A 20,162-nucleotide genomic window follows, 5' to 3' on the forward strand; every position below is an offset into this window, starting at 1 on the left:
TCCTCACAGCGCACAGAGCGCACCTTACACCAACTTCACGGGCGGAACAACTCATGTATATATGTTTTATTATTGATAGAAGATATTCTCAATATAGGGAGGATGTGCCTGTGAAGTCGGTGTGAGGAGCAGATCCCAATTCCTTAAAAACTTCATATTGAAACTCCACACGTGTGAATTACCGGAATTAACTAACTTAGAAAAAGCTTGATCTTATCGCACGTGCAATAATTCCCGTCTTCTTCTCTCTCACCTCAGTTCGACCGTTTTCTTGGAGAGGGTGAAGATTGTAAGCAACCTTCTCTCTCGCTGTCACTGTTTCTGTCTCTGGAGTCTCCTCGACTCTTACGCTCATAGAAACTATAGTTGCAAGATATATATGGTTTTAATCGTAGCTCGATCTGCCATTCAGAGGTACAAGCTTCTAGACCTGTTTTTCTTTTTCAGTTGTTCTAATCAAATCCGATCACCAACCGGCGAACTTTGTTTTCTTTTCTTTTGTTTTTTGGTTAAGTATTCGGTTCTTTATCGGACATAGTCATTAACAGTTCAAAATTGATGCCTTTTGTTGGTTAGTTTGTTCTGTATCTGCTTTTTCTCCCACCAATCGTGTTTGAACTGTTAAAGTTAGTTTTGTTACTTTTGCGATTTTTTTTTTTTTTTTGAGTTCCTCTTTCCTTAATAATAAATTTTACAGAAGCAAAAATTCTTACCTTTTTATCTCTAAATTGCAGTTTATTCCTTTTTTTTTTAATAACAGGAAGCAATTTCTAAGCGATGGAACTGCTCTCCTTCTGCCACCATATGCCGTACTGTCACATTGATAGATCGAAGTGGAGTTTAGTTGATAAGAGCTTGAATTTGAATAGGTCAAAGCTCTTTCTTGATAGGAAAACTCGACTTGGACATGTTGGAGTTAATTCCAAATTGGATTCTTTTGAGTTATCTAATTTAGAGCATTTAAGTTTTTCCAAGATCCAGAGTTTTGATCAGCTTCAGCAGAGTGGAAAATCCAGAATCTTGAGCAAAAGCTATAATTGTTATGTAGTTGATGGGAGAGAGGGTATAAGAAACTTATCAGAAAGAGGGGAGGTGATAACAAAGGTCTTAATTCCTGGTCTGCCAGAGGAATCAAATGGTGACCATGGTTCTCCCATCACTAGTTGCTTCTGGGAATGGAAACCAAAACTTACTGTGCATTATGAAAAATCTGGGTCCAATAATGTTAATTCACCACCCATACTATTTCTTCCTGGTTTTGGTGTTGGATCCTTCCACTATGAGAAGCAATTGAAGGATCTGGGCCGTGACTTCAGAGTTTGGGCTATTGATTTTCTAGGACAGGGTTTGTCGTTGCCATCTGAAGACCCAGCTCCTCTGGCTAAGGAAGAAGGTGCTTCAGAAGAAAAGGATCTGGTTTGGGGGTTTGGAAATGAAACTGAACCATGGGCAGATCAGCTGGTATATTCAGTTGATCTATGGCGAGATCAGGTTCACCATTTTGTACAACAGGTATTTAAATGAGTCTTAGAATATATGAACTGCATTTTACCCATTGTTTCTACATTGTCATTGAGTACCTTTGCCAATTCCATGGAGATGTATGAAATCATCTATTACTGTCTGGCCCTAATGTAATTTTGATTGGTTTGTTCTGTGTACACTGCATTAAATTATGTCACAGGATAGATGCTTGTTGGGATTGCATCACATTAACTTTGTGCATCTTTATTTTAAAGGATTTTCCTCAAGCAGCCTGTTTCCTCTATGATATTTTTTTTGATAAATGGGTTTAAGTTTTATTAAAGCTGAAAGTATAACCATTACAAGCATCCCTTAGAGAGGCATGAGATACTACCTCTCTGTAAACAAAACAGAAAACAAAGACTGCCTATTCACTCCTTGCTTGGATAGAGTATCTGCTAGCCCATTTGCCGATCTCCTCACCCATTGTATCCTCAAGTTCATATTCTTGGTGATCCATTTAAGTTTTTTTATTTCATCCATATAGCACCATATTACAGATTCTGGATCCTATAGCCAACCCACAACCAATTTTGAGTTCCCTTCAATCACAATATTGGCTATATTCAATTCATTAGCAATTTGTACTCCTTGTAAAACTGCAAGCAGTTCTGCCCTGTTTCCTCTATGGTGTTATATAATAGGAAACGGGAAGTACCAAGTAAACTTCACATGATGGTTGCACAAGTTACCTATTACCCTGAGTTTGTTTGATTTTCAAAATTTAATAGAAAAAAAAAACATGCATTTTACTATTAACCTATCTTCATGAGTTTGAAATCTCCCAGTAGTTGAAATTATTGTGTCAATTGACTATGTTGGTTTTCCATTATTAACAAGGCTCAGGATGGAAAAACCAAAGACCAATGCAATCCAGTAAACCCATCCACAAAGCAAGATTTTGAGAGTCATGATACAACTGGATGCCTATGCAATCTGCAAAGCAGAAGTTGGCATTAGTCCAATTTGGAGAGTCAAGAGTGTCAAATATCATTGTATAGAGTGGGGACTTTTTTTGAGTTGTTTTTTCTTATTATATATATTCATGCAACCAATCCAATCCATGTTTGAAGTTGGCATTAGTTCAATTGGAAAGGTACTAAAATTAAACAAAACACTAAAAGGAAGTCTTCAGAGATCTTAAACTATGATTCCAACCCTCTAAGTGCAGTCTCAACCATCCAGAAGGGTTGCATGAATAGAAGGCTTTAGTCCTAGACTTATCATGCCATTATCAAACCAACTTTCTTGCTATCTTCTGGACATGACCTTGAGCATCCTATGGCTTTAAACACGTTGACCCACATGGAAAAAAGAAAAGAGACTAGTATATCTGAAAGGTCATTAAGGCTTAAAACCCCATGTTTCTGTGCTCCAAAAACATGGAGAGCTTTGGTTGTAGATCATCTGGAAAACACCAAGGGATGCACTGCATTGGGTAATGGCCTTTTTTTATCAAATAGGAAACGTCAGAGTGCACTACGAAGTCCAGAAATCTTGCATTTAGGTTACGCTTAGCCATTTCTGTAAATGTATGAAATTCCTTCTCACTCTACTCACTTGTACATCAGAAGACGTAGTAAATCTTATAAAAGTTCAACATATTCTTGAACATTTTCATATTTTACTTATTTCTTAGACAATACCTAATTAATGTCTTTCGATTACTTTTTCAATGCTCTTCAAATGGATTTTCTATGTTTTATCCTGCTTTGAAAGTTGTTTTTTTTCTTCTAATTAATTGTATGCTTATGCTGTTACAATGATGTTGCAAACTTTCATTCCCATCAAAGGAAGTGAGACTCTCCTTTCAAGTTGAAAATCTATATGTCATTCATTGCTATCTTACTTTGATGCAATGGCCAACTATTTTGTGCAACAAAAAAAGACCACAACTACACTTGCCTTTAGAATTTGAACATGAAATTATGAATAGAACATTGAGCTCCTTATCCGCTTAATTGATATTACGTGGACTGGTACACTCTGTGTTACTCCTCAATCCATGGAAAAGATATCTGGATTACATTAATGGATTCAAAACTTCTAGAGAATGATAGGTAGTAGGAAATTCATTGTTAATTAAAGATCTGCTATTTTATGTTTCTACATATTCTGGGGATAAAGAGACAGGAATGAGCCTAACATCTATTGACTTGGTTGTTTCCAGTATATTATTTCTATTGTCAGAAAGGATGAAAATAACTTAAAATATTTGAAGCTGAAGGAGACTCAGCAATGGTGATAGGAAGGAGGAATTTCAAGGAGGGGCTATGGGAACTTAGACACTTCATCAGAGAGGCAAGATCCTTAGTTAACTACATTAACACTTTATCCTCTTTGGTACCAATATTTTAAAACTTTCTAGCAGACAATATAGCTTGGGATGGGATACCAAAGAATCCATTGTATTGGGGAATCACATTCCTGGATTAAGATCATTTGGCCTTTTGAGTAGATGATTTGGTCAGCCTATCCACATCTATTTTGCTGATGGATGTTTGAGGTCTTCCCTTAATTGTGTTCTCCCACTAGTTATTGTTCTAATAATAAAATTGTGCTGTTGTTAAATGTCTGTATCTTCCAGGGAGGAATGGTTGTGTGCTGGATGATTGTAATTATATTTATAATTTTTTGTTGTTTTGTGTTGTTTGCATCTGATAGTGCAAATTTTGTTACTGATAGTGCAGTGTCATCAAACACTGCAGTGTTTTTAACTCTTTTGATCAATAATTTTTTTTTTACTGAAAAAAAAGTAAAACCATAATGATAGTGCAAATTGTGCAGTACTTCCATCCTTATATATCTTTGCAAATTGCACTAATCTATAAGATTATTAGTTGTACTGATATAGGATCTTATGTGTGCTGTTCAAGAAGATTCAGGTTCTTATTTCTTAATCCTTGCTTCTCAGTATAAAATTCAAAATCTGTTTTCAATGAATAGTGAATCGGGGTAGCTCTGTTAATCCAATATTTCAATCATTGCTGCTTGATAAAATGTTAATCGTAGCAATATAACCTTATGGTTAAATAAATCTTTGTTCACCATGTTTTATATAATTTAAAACGGGGTTATTTCTTTTCCAATTTATGTAGGAGAAAACTGAAGTGGCTAGTCCTGACTCCTGATACAGGTTATTGGAGAACCAGTTTATGTTGTGGGAAATTCACTAGGAGGATTTGTTGCATTGTACTTAGCAGCATGCTATCCTGAGCTAGTAAAGGGTGTTACACTGCTAAATGCAACACCATTTTGGGGATTTCTTCCTAATCCTATAAGTTCTCCGAAGTTAGCCAGGATTTTCCCATGGGCTGGGACTTTTCCGCTGCCAACCAATGTCAAAAAGCTCACAGAATTGGTGTAAGTTTTCTACTTCCATCAATCAAATTAATAGTTTTCTTTCCATTTTATGTGAAAGATGAATGCCAGTTCTTTCACTAAGGTAATCTTGTGTTGACAATTTTCTGGGAATAGATGTAGATAATCCTTCATTTCCTTGCTTAAGGATGGAAAATATCATCTTGTTATGAGATGGAACTTTCTTATATTTCATGTTGACCTTATATTCTGAAAGAAGAATATCCTTTCTCTCTCTGTCTTTCCTTTGTACCAGTAGCTGGTTTACTGAAAAAACACTCTCTCTAATGCAGATGGCAAAAGATAAGTGATCCCAGAAGCATAGCTGATGTACTTGAGCAGGTATATGCTGATCATTCCACAAAGGTTGATAAAGTTTTTTCTCGTATACTTGAGGTCACACAGCATCCTGCAGCAGCTGCATCATTTGCTTCAATCATGTTTGCTCCTAAAGGACAACTTTCTTTCCGTGAAGCTTTATCTAGGTGTGTAATATTAGAATACAAACTGATACAGAAACATCATTGATATTTTCATTGTTCTTATTCCAAGTTAAGGACTTCGTATCCCCTTATTCAGGTGCAAAGAGAACAATGTCCCAATCTGTCTCATGTATGGGAAAGAAGACCCCTGGGTGATGCCTGTGTGGGGGCATCAAGTGAAAAGACAACTGCCTGAAGCTCCATATTATGAGATCAGCCCAGCTGGCCACTGCCCCCATGATGAGGTTCCTGAGGTACAACTCTATTTCTTCATAGTTTAGAAGCAGGAAAATTTTTAATTGAGTTTTACATTATTTCCTTGGGTTGTTAAGCTCATATTATATGGCTACTTTCATTTTGCTTTTATATTCTCCATTATTTGAATAGTTATGGAAATTGGGTTCTCATTGATCAGGTTGTGAATTATTTACTACGTGGATGGATCAGAAACCTTGATTCACAGGGTTCTGTTACATTACCTCTTCTGGAAGATCCTGAATCTATTGAATATGGAACCTCCGGGAATTTAGAATTTGTTAGAGAAGGATCAAGAAAATTAGTGATGGTGCGTTTCTTTGGATCAAGATTCTCTTTTTGGAACCAGATAAGCACTTATCTTAGGTTGCATGTTACAGGTTTAGGAATTAATTCTTCATAGTCAAACCTACTTTGCCTTCCTCCACAGTTGATGTAAATTCTCAGATGTGTCGTATATTTTGATTCATTAATGTAACAAATAAATTCAGTTCAAAATCAATGTACACATGATGTGTCAATTCAAAAGTTGAAAAAGTTCAATTGCCTTGTGGAATTTCCCCAATCAGGGACATGGTAGTTATTTTTATTCTATGCACTAGCATTGGTGGTTTTGGTGTTCAATATTACATAAAGTGATAGAAGTATACAGAAAAATTAGCCCTCAGGCTTTGGTGTCAAAGAGAAAAGGTGTTCAGGATTTAAAGATGGTTATGCATTACTCTTTGTTATCTCACAAGCAGACATGCAACATAATTTTTATGGCTGATTATGCAACATGATTAAGCCCATAAAAGGAGAAAGTTTCAATATGGTGGATCATGAATTATATATAGTGCCTTTCCTTTGACAGTGCAAGAAGAGTAATAATCAAGCTTTTATCACAATGTCATTTCATTATTGGAGCATGCAGACACATTATAATTTCTTTTAAATTTTAATACAGTTGTTTCTTGTTATTAATAGATCACCAAAGAAGAACCTGTGATTTTGTGAGCACTGGAAAAGTTATGAGATATGACTCCATAATGTGAATCAGTGGGATTTAATCTCCTACATCATGTTCAATTATGAACATAGTTGTCAAGGCGATGCCTAGGCGGACACCTAGGCGACAAGGTGCCCTTTGAGGCTTGCCTCGCCTAATCGTGTAACAGTTTTCTGCTTCCTACTATAAAAAACTTTTTTATTCATTCTTTTTTGAGATTATAATTATAAAATGGACATTATTAAACTAAATAATCATTTTGTGTGTTTATATACTAATTTCTTTTTATTATTTTCTTATCTATTAGGGTTTAATCAACACAAACATTGCTAAATGCTGTATTGAACCCTCAAAGACTTAAAAACCTGAACCAATAAGTAAGGAAGAACTAAAAATTTTATCTAATCAGCACATTTTCCTCTTCCATATATTCTTCTTCTTCTTCTTCTTCTTCTTCTACTACTACTACTACTACTACCAATACTTTTTATTTTCTTCTTTTCCTATAACAAAAATAAGGGTTCAGCCCAATACTTTTTGAATTTTATTTTCCTTCTTCCTTTTCTTCTCATGAATATGTTGATTTTCTATACTTTAATATGAAATTTATACTTTTCTTATGAAAATCCTGAATAATTATTAAAGAAATATGGTTATGGTACCTAGGGAACTACCCTAGGATCTATGTTTTTAACATAAAAAATCCATTGCCTAGGCGGTCGCCTAGGCCTAGGCGACTAGGGGCCCCCCAGTCACCTAGCCTCGCCTTGGCGCCTTGAAAACTATGATTATGAATTTAAGTTGCTATCAGGGTCTGACACCCTTATGAAAATGAACGGTTGCTGCTTCATCTGAATGCGATTTTGCTCTCAAAAATAAAAAAATGTAAAATATGGTATTATAGAGGCACTAAACAGCAAGAAACTGTGATGAAAGAGAAAGAGAGAAAGAGAGAAGAGAAGGGAAGAGAAGAGAGGAAAAAACCACTGAACTGTTTAGAGAGAGATTAGAGCGTATTAATGTTCTTTCAACACTCCTCCTCAAGTTGGTGTGTGTATATCATATAGACCCAGTTTATTAGTGATAAAGTTAATATGAGGACGATGACAGGCCTTGGTCCATAAATCAGATAATTGGTCTCTTGTCTTCACGGATGATGTGTCAACATTACCACTTTGAATCTTCTCTCTAACAAAGTGGTAGTCTACCTCAATATGTTTTGTCCTCTCATGGAAAATAGGATTTGATGCAATATGAATGGCAGATTGATTATCATGGTGTTAGTGCACAGGAGTCTTCATTGGAATTCCAATTTCTCAAAGAAGGCTCTAAAGCCACACTAACTCTCTTATTGCATGACTCATGGATCTATACTCAGTTTTTGCACTTGATCTAGCCATAAAATTTTATTTCTCTCTTTCAATAAATGAGATTACCACAGAAAAATATACAATACTCTGTAGGTAACCTCTTATTTGTTGGTGATCCATCCCAATCAGCATCTTGAACCCAGACACAAATCAAATGACCATAATCTATGTAAATATTCCTCATACCTAGTGATCCCTTAAGATACTTTATGATTTTTTACATAGCTTCAAGATGCAGAACACGTGAGAGCTCATAAACTGACTCACAACCTCCACATCAAGGCAAATATCTGACGGGTGATAGTTAAGTAATTCAGCTTCCCTACAAGAGACTAACTCCACCTGATCTAAAACGAGTTTAGTATTGGGATCCATGGTGTAGCAATTGGTTTACATCCCACCTTGCTTGTTTCCTCAAGTAGATCCAACGTATACTTATGTTGTGATAGAGAGATCTCTGTGGATGATTTCATAACTTTTGTACCAAGGAAATATCTCAATTTGCTGAGGTCTTTAGTATAAAGTCTCTCTTGTAGAATAGAAAGTTCTTTAATTCACTGATGCCTTGTGAATCACTCCCTATGATGACAATGTTATCTACATAGACAACAAGAATAATGACACCTTCAGAAGTCTTATTGAACATAGAATAGTCAAACTAACATCTATGTAAGCCAAATTCCACAGCCACTTCACTCAACTTTCCAAACCAATCACATGGTGACTGTTCCAAACCGTACAATTCCTTCTTTAACCTACAAACCATACCCTTATACTCCCCATAAGCATCAAACCCACGTGGTTGCTTCATGTACACTTCTTCCATAAGGTCACTATGCGAGAATACATTCTTAACATCTAATTGATACAAGGGTCAATGATTATTTGTAGCTAAAGAGATAATAACACGGACAAAGATAATTTTAGCAACTAGAGAGAAGGTTTCATCAAAATCTACACCACAAGTTTGAGTAAACCCTCTTGCACCAAACGAGATTTAAGCCTATCCACTGTACCATCTGGAGTAAACTTCGCAACATACATCCATCTACATCCAATTGCTTACCAGAAGGGAGAGGAATTAAAATATGACCAAACACCACCTTTTACCAAAAGAAAATAGATATTTGGAAAGGAAAGGGAAATCTTGGTTAAGCTCACTTGCACTATTTGTGAATCCAAATAAATATTGGTACAGAGATATGGCATGCTAAATTTTTCAATATAAGGGTTACAATGAGTAGAAATCACTAATTGCAGATTTAGTCGAGTTTCTTGTGAAAGAAAAGAGGAGGAAGATGAAGATTTCAGCAGTAAAGAAGAAAGGAGAAGAATAAAAGAGTAGGAAGTCAACCAGGATTGTAAAATTTAACCCTATCCGCCAACCTCTCATTATATTTATACTTAACTTAAAGGATGAGATATTACAAGGATGCCCTTAATAGGGCGGCTACTAATATAGATGAACAGTCACAACTTAAAAAAAAACATAAACTAATGGGCCTAAAGCCCAAGTAGGGAGTAAATGTCACACATTCCCAACTTGCGTAGATCATGCTCCAGCTTGTTATTTGCAACACCTTTTGTGAGAACATCAGCGAGCTGCAAATCAGAAGCAATGTATGGAAGACAAACTTCTCCAGAAGTTACCCTTTCTCTGATAAAATGTCTATCCACTTCAATGTGCTTAGTTCGGTCATGCTGGACTGGGTTATGGGCAATGTTAATTGCTACCTAGTTATCACAATATAGCATCATAGGTTCTTCTGCCTGTACACCAATTTCTTCTAACAGGGACGAATCCAGAGAAATTCTGAAACTCCATGTGCCATGGCCCTGTATTTGGCTTCAGCACTTGATCTTGCCACCACTGTTTGTTTCTTACTATTCCATGAGACAAGGTTACCCCCAACAAGGGTGCACACTCCTGAAGTTTATCTCCTGTCATCAAGTCATCCTACCCAATCTGCATCTGTATAAGCCTCTAGTTTCAACTATCCATGATCAGTAAACAATATGCCTATGCTCGGGTGTCCCTTTAGATAAGCAAGAATCCTGTCAACTGCCACCCAATGCTGGACTCATGGAGCATGCATGTATTGACTACACTTACTACATAGGAAATGTCTGGTCTTGTCATAAACAAGTATAGCAGCCGACCCACAAGTCTTTGATATCTCCCAATGTCCTTTACTAGCTCACCTTCTGATGCATTGATTTTGTGGTTCTGATCAATAGGGGTACTGATTGCCTTGTTCCAAGCTACCCTATCTCTTGAAGAAGATCCAAGACATACTTCCTTTGAGAGATAAAAATTCCATGTTTTGACCTTGCAACTTCAATGCCTAAGAAGTATCTCAGTTCTCCAAGATCCTCGATTTCAAATTCTTTATGTAGATTCCTTTTCAGACAATCAACCTCACTTAGGTCATTCCCCGTGATAACAATATCATCCACATAAACAATTAGGACTGACACCAAAGATCCCCTTCGCTTCACAAACAAGGCATGATCGGATTGAATCTGAGTGTAGCCAAAAGTAGTCAAGGCCTTTCTGAATCTGTCAAACCATGTTCTGGGAGATTGTTTCAAGCCATAAAGTGACTTCTTAAGCCTGCATACCTTTCCCTTTTCAGCATCATTGTAGAAGCCAGTAAGAAGATCCATATACACTTCTTCTTGCAAATCCCCATTTAGGAAAGCATTCTTCACATCAAGTTGAAACAAGGTCCAAGTATGAGGCAGCAAGAGAAAGAAGCATCTGAACAGAGGTCATCTTTGTAACTGGTCTGTGTGTACCCTTTTGCAAAAAGTCTTGCCTTGTACCTTTTGCAAAAAGTCTCTAAGTAATCAATGCCATAGGTCTGTGTGTACCCTTTTGCATCCAACTGTCTCCTTGCCTTTTGGTAGATCCACAATGTTCCATGTCTGACTCTTAATCAAATCTGCCATCTCTTCCTGTATAGCTGTCTTCCACTCAGGTTTAGAGAGAGGCTCACTAACACCCTTGGGTATAGACACCGAGTCCAGAGAGGAAAGAAAAGCACGGTAGGAAGGAGAAAGTCCAGTGTAGGATAAGTTCTGTGAAATACAATGAGCAGTACACTTTTTCTTCCCTTTTCTGAGAGCAATAGGGAGATCAAGGTTATCTGTAACAGGGCTAGTAGAATCAATGGGAACTGAAACAGTAGCAGGACCAAGAGGAATACCTGAATGGGTTAGCCAAATCTGGAGTCTCCAAGGAATCGACAAAAAGTGATGTGAGTTCTTCTATAGTGGAATCAACCTCCTTGTGAAATTTCTGTCGTAAGTAATGCTGAGAAGTAGAACGCAAAGGAGGTGGCAAGGTAGGTGACATAGGGTGGTGGTCAAGCACAGGAGCAGACATAGGGACTGGAACTGGGAGAGGAATAGACTGCTGACTCACTTCCCCAAAACACTCCCCCTGAGAAGGATTCTTTGAGAAGAAGTACGTGGATTCAAAAAATGTGACATCCATGGTAACATATCGGCTCCCAGAGACTGGATCATAGCAGCAGTACCCTTTCTGATTCTTTGCATATCCAAGGAAGACACACTTCTTTGCCTTGGGATCAAGCTTCGAGCGGTGAGGACCAAGGATATGTGCAAAGCAGACACACCCAAACACCTTGAGAGGAATATGAAACATGCCCCCCTGAGGAAAAAGGAGACTGAATGGGGTGCTGAATCCAAGTATACGAGAGGGTACCCTGTTAATCAGATATACTGTTGTGAGAACTGCATCACCCCAAAACTGAACTGGAACTGTAGATGTGATCATCATGGTTCTTGCAATCTCAACATTGTGTCTGTTCTTCCTTTCTGCAACACCATTCTGCTGTGGACTGTAGGGACAACTGCTCTGATGGACAACACCATATTCTAACAGATATGAGGCAAGGTGTCTTTCAAAATATTCCCTGGCATTGTTGGATCTGAACACCTTTATTCTTGTTCCAAACTGTGTTAGCACCATCTGATGAAATTGCCTCACCAAGGATGGTACTTCATCGCGGGATCTCATAAGGTAAATCCAAGAGTATTGTGAGAAATCATCCACAAATAAGAGAAAATATCGATAGCCTCCCATAGAAGGAACATGGTAAGGGCCCTACACATCCGAATGAATAACATCAAAAGAAGAAGAACATCTTTTATTACTAGGTTTAAATGAATGTCTACAATGCTTTCCAAGTTGACAACCTTCACACTACAGACTTGAAAAACTAACAGACTCAAAAAGTTTTGGAAACAAAAAACTCAAAGAAGAAAAAGGTAAATGGTCCAAACGATTGTGCCAAAGCATAATTTGACCCACAGACCCTAACTCACTATCCCTGCTGACATGATGACTCTGATGAGGTGGAAGTACATCTAGGAGGTAGATTCCATTCACTTTACGACCACTCCCAATCACCCTCTTTGAATCTAGATCCTGCAAAATACAATGACCAGGAGAAAAAATTTCTGAGCAGTTTAGGTTCTTAATCAAACTACTAACAAATAACAAATTAGTGCTCAATCTGGGAACATGAAGAACAAAGGGTAGAGAAATAGAATCACTAATCTTGACAGATCCCTTCCCAGCAATAGGAACATGGGATCCATCAGCTGTGGAGACCCTATCTCTTCCAGAACAGAGCTAGTAAGTTGAAAAAATAGTAGAGCTCTGGGTCATGTGCTCTGAGGCTCCAAAATCTATAATCCAAGGAGGTCCCTCCTTACCTGAAGTAGAAACATGATTTGCAGTGACGTGTGAACTACTTGTGTGAGCAAAGGAAGTAGAGTGGACTCCACCAGTGCCACCTATACCTTGCTGCCCGCTTGCGGCTGAACTGGAACTGGTTGTATCCCGCTGGTTCAGAAGTTGCCCATACCTCTCAAGTTCGGCCCTTACTGCAGCAGCTGCAACAGACTCCAGAGTAGCTGTAGTAGGAGAGGTCGGAATGTCACCAGTAACTTCCATGTGTGCATTTCCCTTCTTATTTTTTAGTCTAGTCGGCACAAGATGTCGGTGAAGCTTCCAGCAAGTATCTCTTGTGTGTTTAGGCTTCTTACAGTAGTCACAGATCAAATCTCTTTTATCTTCCTTCTTGATTTCATTGCCACCCCGATCTCCACTTTGTTTAGGTTTCACAACACTTACCATGGCAGATTGATCAGAAATAAGATTTTTCATCATCACATCTCTCCTGCACTCCTCCCCTGACACAAAGGCATATGCCTGGGAGAGAGTAACACTGTCCCTGGAAAGATGTTGTCGTGCAATATCATACTCAGGATTAAGGCCAACAAGAAATTCAAACACCCTATACTTCTCTAGATGTTTCTGATAGGTAGCTGCATCCTTAGTGGTTTCCCAAGCAAATGTCTCTAAATGGTCAATCTCCTGCCACAGGGTTTTAAGGGCTGAAAAATAGGTTGCAACAGGTCTATCTCCCTGCCTTGTAGAAATAATCTGATTTCTCAACTGATAAGCCCTAGCAACATTCTCCCTCTGTGAATAGGTTTCTGCAACCCCATCCCATATTTCCTTAGTTGTATTTTCCCATAAAAAAATTTACTTATATGGGGCAACATGGAATTACACAACCAAGTCATCACCATATAATTCTCCTGTACCCATCGGGAGTTTCTAGTTTCGGGTTTCACCTCTTCACCAGTGATATACCCTAATTTCCTACGAGCACCAATGGCCATCTTTGCAGATTGTGACCATTCCAAGTAATTTGCACCATCCAACCTAACTATAGTAATGGTCCCAACCCCGAAAGGGTCTCCAGCACCTCCTCCCACTGGTCTCATTTCACTCCCGGGCTTATTTTCAACTCTGTGGCCCTCTATGCTTCTCAAAAAATGTAAAGAAAATAACTGAAGTTTGCAACAAGATCAAACAAAACACTTTTTGGAACCAACAACACCTTTCGGGTGTCCTAGACTTTCTTCCCACAGAATATTCCTTTTCTGTGGCATGGGAGAAGAGAGAGAAGAGGTAGGCGTTCTCTCTAGAAGCCTCCAAATCAGGCAAGACATGAATCGCCCCTTACAGAAAACTCCAAGGAACCCTAAAAAATTAGGGCGCCACTTCATAGGTCAAAATTGAAGAGTCCAACAGAAACAAGACTCTTCCCCTTTCTCCAGTTATTCCTGATTTTGATGAGAAACCCTAAACCAGCTACAGGGCACACAGATCCACCAAAAAAATCCAAAAACTGGGCTTACCTAAGAGCTTGGATCAGCCTCTTAAATCACCATGAAGTCAGCCGATCTAGAGCTGCATGAGAGAACAACTCAAGGAACCTTCGGCCTGCTCTGATACCAAGTAGAAATCACTAATTGCAGATTTAGTTGAGTTTCTTGTGAAAGGAAAGAGGAGGAAGATGAAGATTTCAGAAGTAGAGAAGAAAGGAGAAGAAGAAAAGAGTAGGAAGTCAACCAGGATTGTACAAATTAACCCTAGCCGCCAACCTCTCATTATATTTATACTTAAAGGATGAGATATTACAAGGATGCCCTTAGTAGGGCGGCTACTAATATAGCTGAACAGTCACAACTTAAAAAAAAACATAAACTAATGGACCTAAAGCCCAACAACTTCCTAACTAAATAAAAAACAACTCGGACCAACTCAACACAATGTATTACAATGAGGGGCAATATTATATAGGTTAGCTCTTCTGATTATTATGTTTACAAGTGTATACCACAACTATGCAAAATTTGTATGATCTAGATCCACAATTTTGTAACCTACAACAGCATGCACCACTTGTATGGTATGCAGCTATTTTGATACAATTGAGAATTTCCCATCCATTCCTGTAAATTTAGTGGTACATGGAAGGTACTATAGTTTAAAATTATGTGGCCATTGACAAAGGGCTAACACTCAAATTTGGTCCTGGCTATCTGGAGTCTTGCGAGGGGTGGACTGGATTTGGACCTAACCTCATGGCACTTTTTATAAAAAGTGACAGCTAGTAGAGTTGAACCCATATTCTCGAACATTCAGCCCAAAATTTTACCATTGGGTCTCAACTTTTAATGTTGTTAATCTGTGTTCCCCTGTGTTATGTTTGTATCATGATGGTCATGTTCTGATGTAAGTTACTGCTTGTGTTGAGCTCCTTGGTGTTACTATTTGGCCTTCTTGTATTTTTTTCCCGCTATCTTCAATAAAAATTACCTGGCCTTTCTCAAAAAAAAAAAAAAAAAGAAAAGAAAAAGAAATCACCATTGCAGTAGTTCAAATCTATGTGATATCACATATGTCTGTCGATGTATATGCATTAGTTTCTGTTGACAGATGTATTGTATGTACTGTACACAGGTTTAGTGCCCGCAGGGGTATTTTTGTAATTTTGTAGACTTCTTGTGTTGTACGGCCAGTATAGTATAAATACAAATGCTTCACTCGCATGAAGCAGTTATTTTGAGGCCTTAAGTCTGCAGCCTCTTCTCTTCTCCTTCTTCTTCTTCTTCCTTCCTTTCTTCTTCTTCTTCTTCTTCTTCTGCTCAACATGGTATCAGAGTGGAACCGACCAGGCCTAGAAAACAACCAGCTGAGGTCTCTCTCCACTGCTGTGTAAAAGCTATAGTCCTGATGCTCAAAGACAAGGAAGAGGAAGCATTCTCTAGTGCTGCGGTTAGTCTCCACTGCCGAGTAGGGTTCTGCTACAAGAAAGCTGACTGTTCAACTTCCTAGCACAGAAAAGGGTTCTGCTACAAGTTTTTTCTTCTTTATCCTCCAGTCCAGGTGCTGGTGACTGGAGTTGCTCGGCTAAGAAGACTGTAGAAAACCATCCCAGATGTACGAAGAAGGGTTCTGGCCTGCAGAGAAGATTGAGTCCATGAGTGTACTGCCTATTCACAGTTCGGGTGACCTAGGTACTGAACTGAAGTTTCTCTGTTTATGGTTCTCTTCTTGCACTATTTCGATAGACTGTTAATGTCCTAAAATCTGAGTAGGGACTGTTCGGCTGTTTTTTTTTTCCCTCCTCCGATTGTGTGTTGCTCTATTCAGCTCTCTAAGGGACTGTTGATGAACCCTAAACCCTAAGTGACTGTTCGGCTGCCCTGGAAAGTGGATATCAGCCGATTAGGTGTGGTGAACCACCACTTGTATTGCTGTTCCTACTGAGAGAGCTTCATGAAAGTTGTAAAACTGTAGGTCATTCAGACCTGGTTACACTGCAAGTGCAGTGTTCGTATATTGTTCTGTGGACTCCTACAAAGTGTAGGTCATACAAACTAGTACTGCAGCTGTAGTGTTTGTGCTTGGTTCTCTGTGAAACCGAAAATCAGCAAGTGTCTAGTCGTGGACTGTAGCAGCTCTATAAGGTAGTGTGCCTTTGGTTTTGTGTACTTCTAAACCTAGAATCATGAATAGTGAAGATTCAGCTACATCTGGAATCTCCACAATGCTGAATGGAATGAGTGGGAGCAGTGACCTATCCTTCCCTATGGCTGTTGTTCCTCTTGATGGGTTAAATTACTTAGAGTGGTCAAGTGGGATCAAGTTATACATAACTGCAAGGGGAAAAATAGGCTACATAAATGGAAGAATCAAAGAACCACCTTTTGGAAATGCAAAACATGATAAATGGGATCAGGAGAATAGTATGGTTATGTCATGGCTTTTGATCTCCATGCAACCGCAAATAAGGAAGAACTTCATGTGGGCTGAAACTGCAAATGAGATCTAGGAACAGGCAAGATCCATATATTCTGAACTTCGACACTATGCCAAGATTTATCAACTGCAAGCAGCCTCATCTACTTGTCAACAGGGGGAGAGAAGTTTATCAGTTTATTACTCTGACTTCACCACTGTTTGGAAGGAGTTGGACCATTACCAGAATATTGATTGGAAGTGTGATGAAGATGCAAAATTGTATAAGAAACTTGTCTCACAGAAAAGAGTGTTTGCTTTTTTACATGGTCTCAATCCTATCTATGAATCCATCAGAGTTCAAATTCTAAGTTCTAAGGATATTCCTTCAATTCAGGAGGTCTATGCTCTTGTCCAGTCTGAAGAGAGCAGAAGAAACTTGATGAACAGAACCGGAGGGGATGCAATTGTGTTGGCGGCAAAGGGGGGTACCTTTACTAGTGGTGGACCTTCTTCCAAGAGAGGGGATCTCCAGAAGAAAGTAGAAGATAAGGAAAAATTGTGGTGCACTAATTGTCAAAAGCCCCGACACACCAAAGATACTTGTTGGGATCTCCATGGGAAACCAAAGTGGGCTCAGGATCTACCTAAGAAGCAAGGCTCATATGTAATTAGAAGGCCCGGGCAACAAGGTACCAAGAAACACCACATGGCCAACATGGTTACTCGGGAGAATTAGCCCTCCACTTCTACTGTGACTCAAACACCACATGGCCAACATAGCTACTCTGGATCTGACCCAAGGGAGGATATTGTAAACTCCTTCCGTGACCATTTTATGGTAGAGCAATTCGCCAGGTGGATGCTCCTCCCACCACCTCTTTTGCATCCACATCAGGTAATCCTGCCACAACTTTCCATGTTGCTTCTCACAACCTTGACTCTCCATGGATCATTGATTCTGGAGTGTCAAAACACATGACTGGTATGTCCTCTTACTTTCAAACTTATCACCCTCTTTCTGGAAGAGATAAAGTGAGACTAGTTGATGGATCATACACTTCCATAGCTGGTCAAGGAACTCCCTCTCTTCCCCTTGGCCTTACTCTTTCTGATGTTCTTCATGTTCCAAAATTCCCTATGAATTTGTTCTACAAATTCTCTTCCTATTGTGTGATTCAGGATCTAGCCTCGGGGAGGACGATTGGTAGGGGACGTATGGTTGATGGACTCTACATGCTGGAGAATACGGCTGGCCTTCATGTTACAGAGTCTACGAGTCAATTCAGAAAGAGTAAAATATATTTGTGGCATTGTCGTCTGGGTCATTTGTCCTTTTGAGTCCTTAAAAGTTGTTTTCCCAGAACTGTGTAAGTCAGTGTCTGTTTCTAATTTTTCTTGTCAAATGTGTCAGTTAAGCAAGCATTGTAGAACTCAATTTCCTCAAAGAAATAGTAAATCTGAGTTTCCTTTTCACATTGTGCATTCTGATGTGTGGGGCCCTGTTACTTTACCTTCTGAGAGTGGCTACAAGTACTTCATTACCTTCATTGATGATTATTCCAGATACACTTGGGTATATCCAATGTGAACCTGTGAGGAAGTACCAAAAATTATCCAAGATTTTCAGCGGATGGTCTTCACCCAATTTCAGACCAAGATTCAAATATTTCAGTCAGACAATGCAAAAGAGTTTTTTCATAGCGACCTCACCGAGTTCTTTGCTTCACATGGCTCACTTCATCGGAGCTCTTGTGCCCGTACACCACAACAAAATGGTGTGGCTGAACGGAAGAACCAACACCTCCTTGAAGTGGCACGGGGTCTACTACTCCACATGAATGTTCCTAAACGATTTTGGCTTGAGGATGTCCTTTGTTCTACATATCTCATTAACCGAATGCCCTCTCGTTGGTTAGAGTACAAAGCCCCACATCAGCTTCTCTTTCCTAAGGCCCCTCTTCTTTCTATCCCTCCTTGTGTTTTTGGTTGTCGGTGCTTTGTCCAAAACCTATCTCCCACCCGAGGGAAATTGGACTCTCGTGCTATCTCGTGCATATTTCTTGGCTACTCATTCTCTCAGAAAGGGTATCGTTGCTTTGATCCTGTTTCTCGGAGACTCTGTGTCTCCATGGATGTTACCTTCTTTGAAGATGAGCCCTTCTTTCCTGTTTCTCCTCAGGGGGAGTGTAGACATGAGGAGAAACTGGTTCAGTTTCCTCATCTTCTTAATCCTTCTCCTCCTTCCCCTTCTCCTTCTGATCCTCCACCTTTCCGTGTTTTTTCTCGTCGTCGTAAAGGCCAACTAGGTTCAAGAGCTGTGGAGAATCCAGAAGCTGTACCTCAAGTGCCATCAAATTCCTCGGGGGAAGATCATACTCACTCACGTAACTTGACTTCCAATGATGGTCCTGACCTCCCTGTTGCTAATGATCTTGACCTTCCTATTGCCCACAGGAAAGGTGTTAGGTCGTGCACCACTAAACACCCCATTTCCAACTTTGTTTCCTATGAGAACATCTCACCTTCATTTTGTGCCTTCCTTACCTCCATTGACAGTATCCCTATTCCCAAGAATGCGGCAGAAGCTCTCTTAGTACCAGAATGGACAAATGCCATGAAGGAAGAAATTGATGCTCTTCACAAGAATGACACGTGGGAACTTGTTGATCTCCCTAAGGGAAAGGATCCAGTTGGATGTAAATGGGTGTTCACTGTTAAGCACGGGGCTGATGGAACCGTGGAGAGGTATAAAGCTCATTTAGTGGCAAAGGGTTTTACTCAAGTATATGGAGTTGATTATGCAGAAACCTTTGCCCTTGTTGCCAAAATGAACTCTATTAGAGTACCTTTCTCTCTTGCTGCCAATCTGAATTGGGATCTACATCAGCTCGACATCAAGAATGCCTTCTTGAATGGTGACCTTGAAGAGGAAGTTTATATGGTTCAACCCCCCGGTTTTCTGGCTCAAGGAAATGAACAGAAAGTGTGCAAGTTAAAGAAGTCTTTATATGGGCTGAAGCAATCACCAAGAGCTTGGTTCAACAGATTTCATACTGCAGTTCAGCAGAGGGGATACAAGCAATGTCAGTCAGATCATACACTGTTTGTAAAAAGGGGAGAAGGTAAAATGGCTGCCCTAATAGTATATGTGGATGACATAATTGTTTCTGGTTACTGGAAGGATGAAATTCAATGTTTGAAGGGCTTCCTTGCCACTCAGTTCGAAGTGAAAGATCTAGGACCTGCCAAATACTTCCTTGGAATTGAGGTTGCCCGATCAAAAAAGGGTATTTTCATCTCCCAAAGGAAATATGTCCTAGACTTGCTTAAGGACACTGGAAAGATTGGGGTTAAGCCAGCTGACTCTCCCATTGACCTCAACCATAAGTTAAGTGACAGCCAAGGTGAACCTCTTAAGGATGTGAAGCAATTTCAGAGGCTTGTAGGGAGATTGTTGTACCTCTCTATAACTCGTCCAGACATAGCATATGCTATTGATGTCCTCAGCCAGTTCATGCATGCACCTAGGTCCACTCATCTTGAAGCAG

At 39.3% G+C, this 20,162-nt stretch overlaps 1 protein-coding gene across 12 annotated transcripts in view; it reads left to right on the forward strand.

The window, feature by feature from the left end:
• The first annotated feature begins 257 nt into the window (after positions 1-257).
• LOC104606291 (pheophytinase, chloroplastic-like) overlaps positions 258-20,162 on the forward strand; it is a 35,949-nt gene continuing 16,044 nt past the window's right edge. The window contains exons 1-7 of one of the 12 annotated variants that reach the window (XM_088898620.1): positions 404-626; positions 761-1,512; positions 4,661-4,887; positions 5,178-5,369; positions 5,464-5,620; positions 5,782-5,931; positions 6,588-6,812. In XM_088898620.1, the coding sequence (XP_088754746.1) occupies positions 778-1,512; positions 4,661-4,887; positions 5,178-5,369; positions 5,464-5,620; positions 5,782-5,931; positions 6,588-6,617 (1,491 nt within the window). In that variant the 5' untranslated portion in view covers positions 404-626; positions 761-777 and the 3' untranslated portion in view covers positions 6,618-6,812. Of the gene's footprint in view, positions 1,513-4,660; positions 4,888-5,177; positions 5,370-5,463; positions 5,621-5,781; positions 6,159-6,587; positions 6,813-20,162 lie in introns of those variants that run through there. The other 11 variants (XM_088898615.1, XM_010271404.3, XM_088898614.1 and 8 more) reach the window with 11 other exon arrangements.

The sequence above is a fragment of the Nelumbo nucifera genome, chromosome 2 (assembly GCF_055504915.1).
Source record: "Nelumbo nucifera cultivar China Antique chromosome 2, China Antique-T2T, whole genome shotgun sequence".
Taxonomy (NCBI): domain Eukaryota; kingdom Viridiplantae; phylum Streptophyta; class Magnoliopsida; order Proteales; family Nelumbonaceae; genus Nelumbo; species Nelumbo nucifera.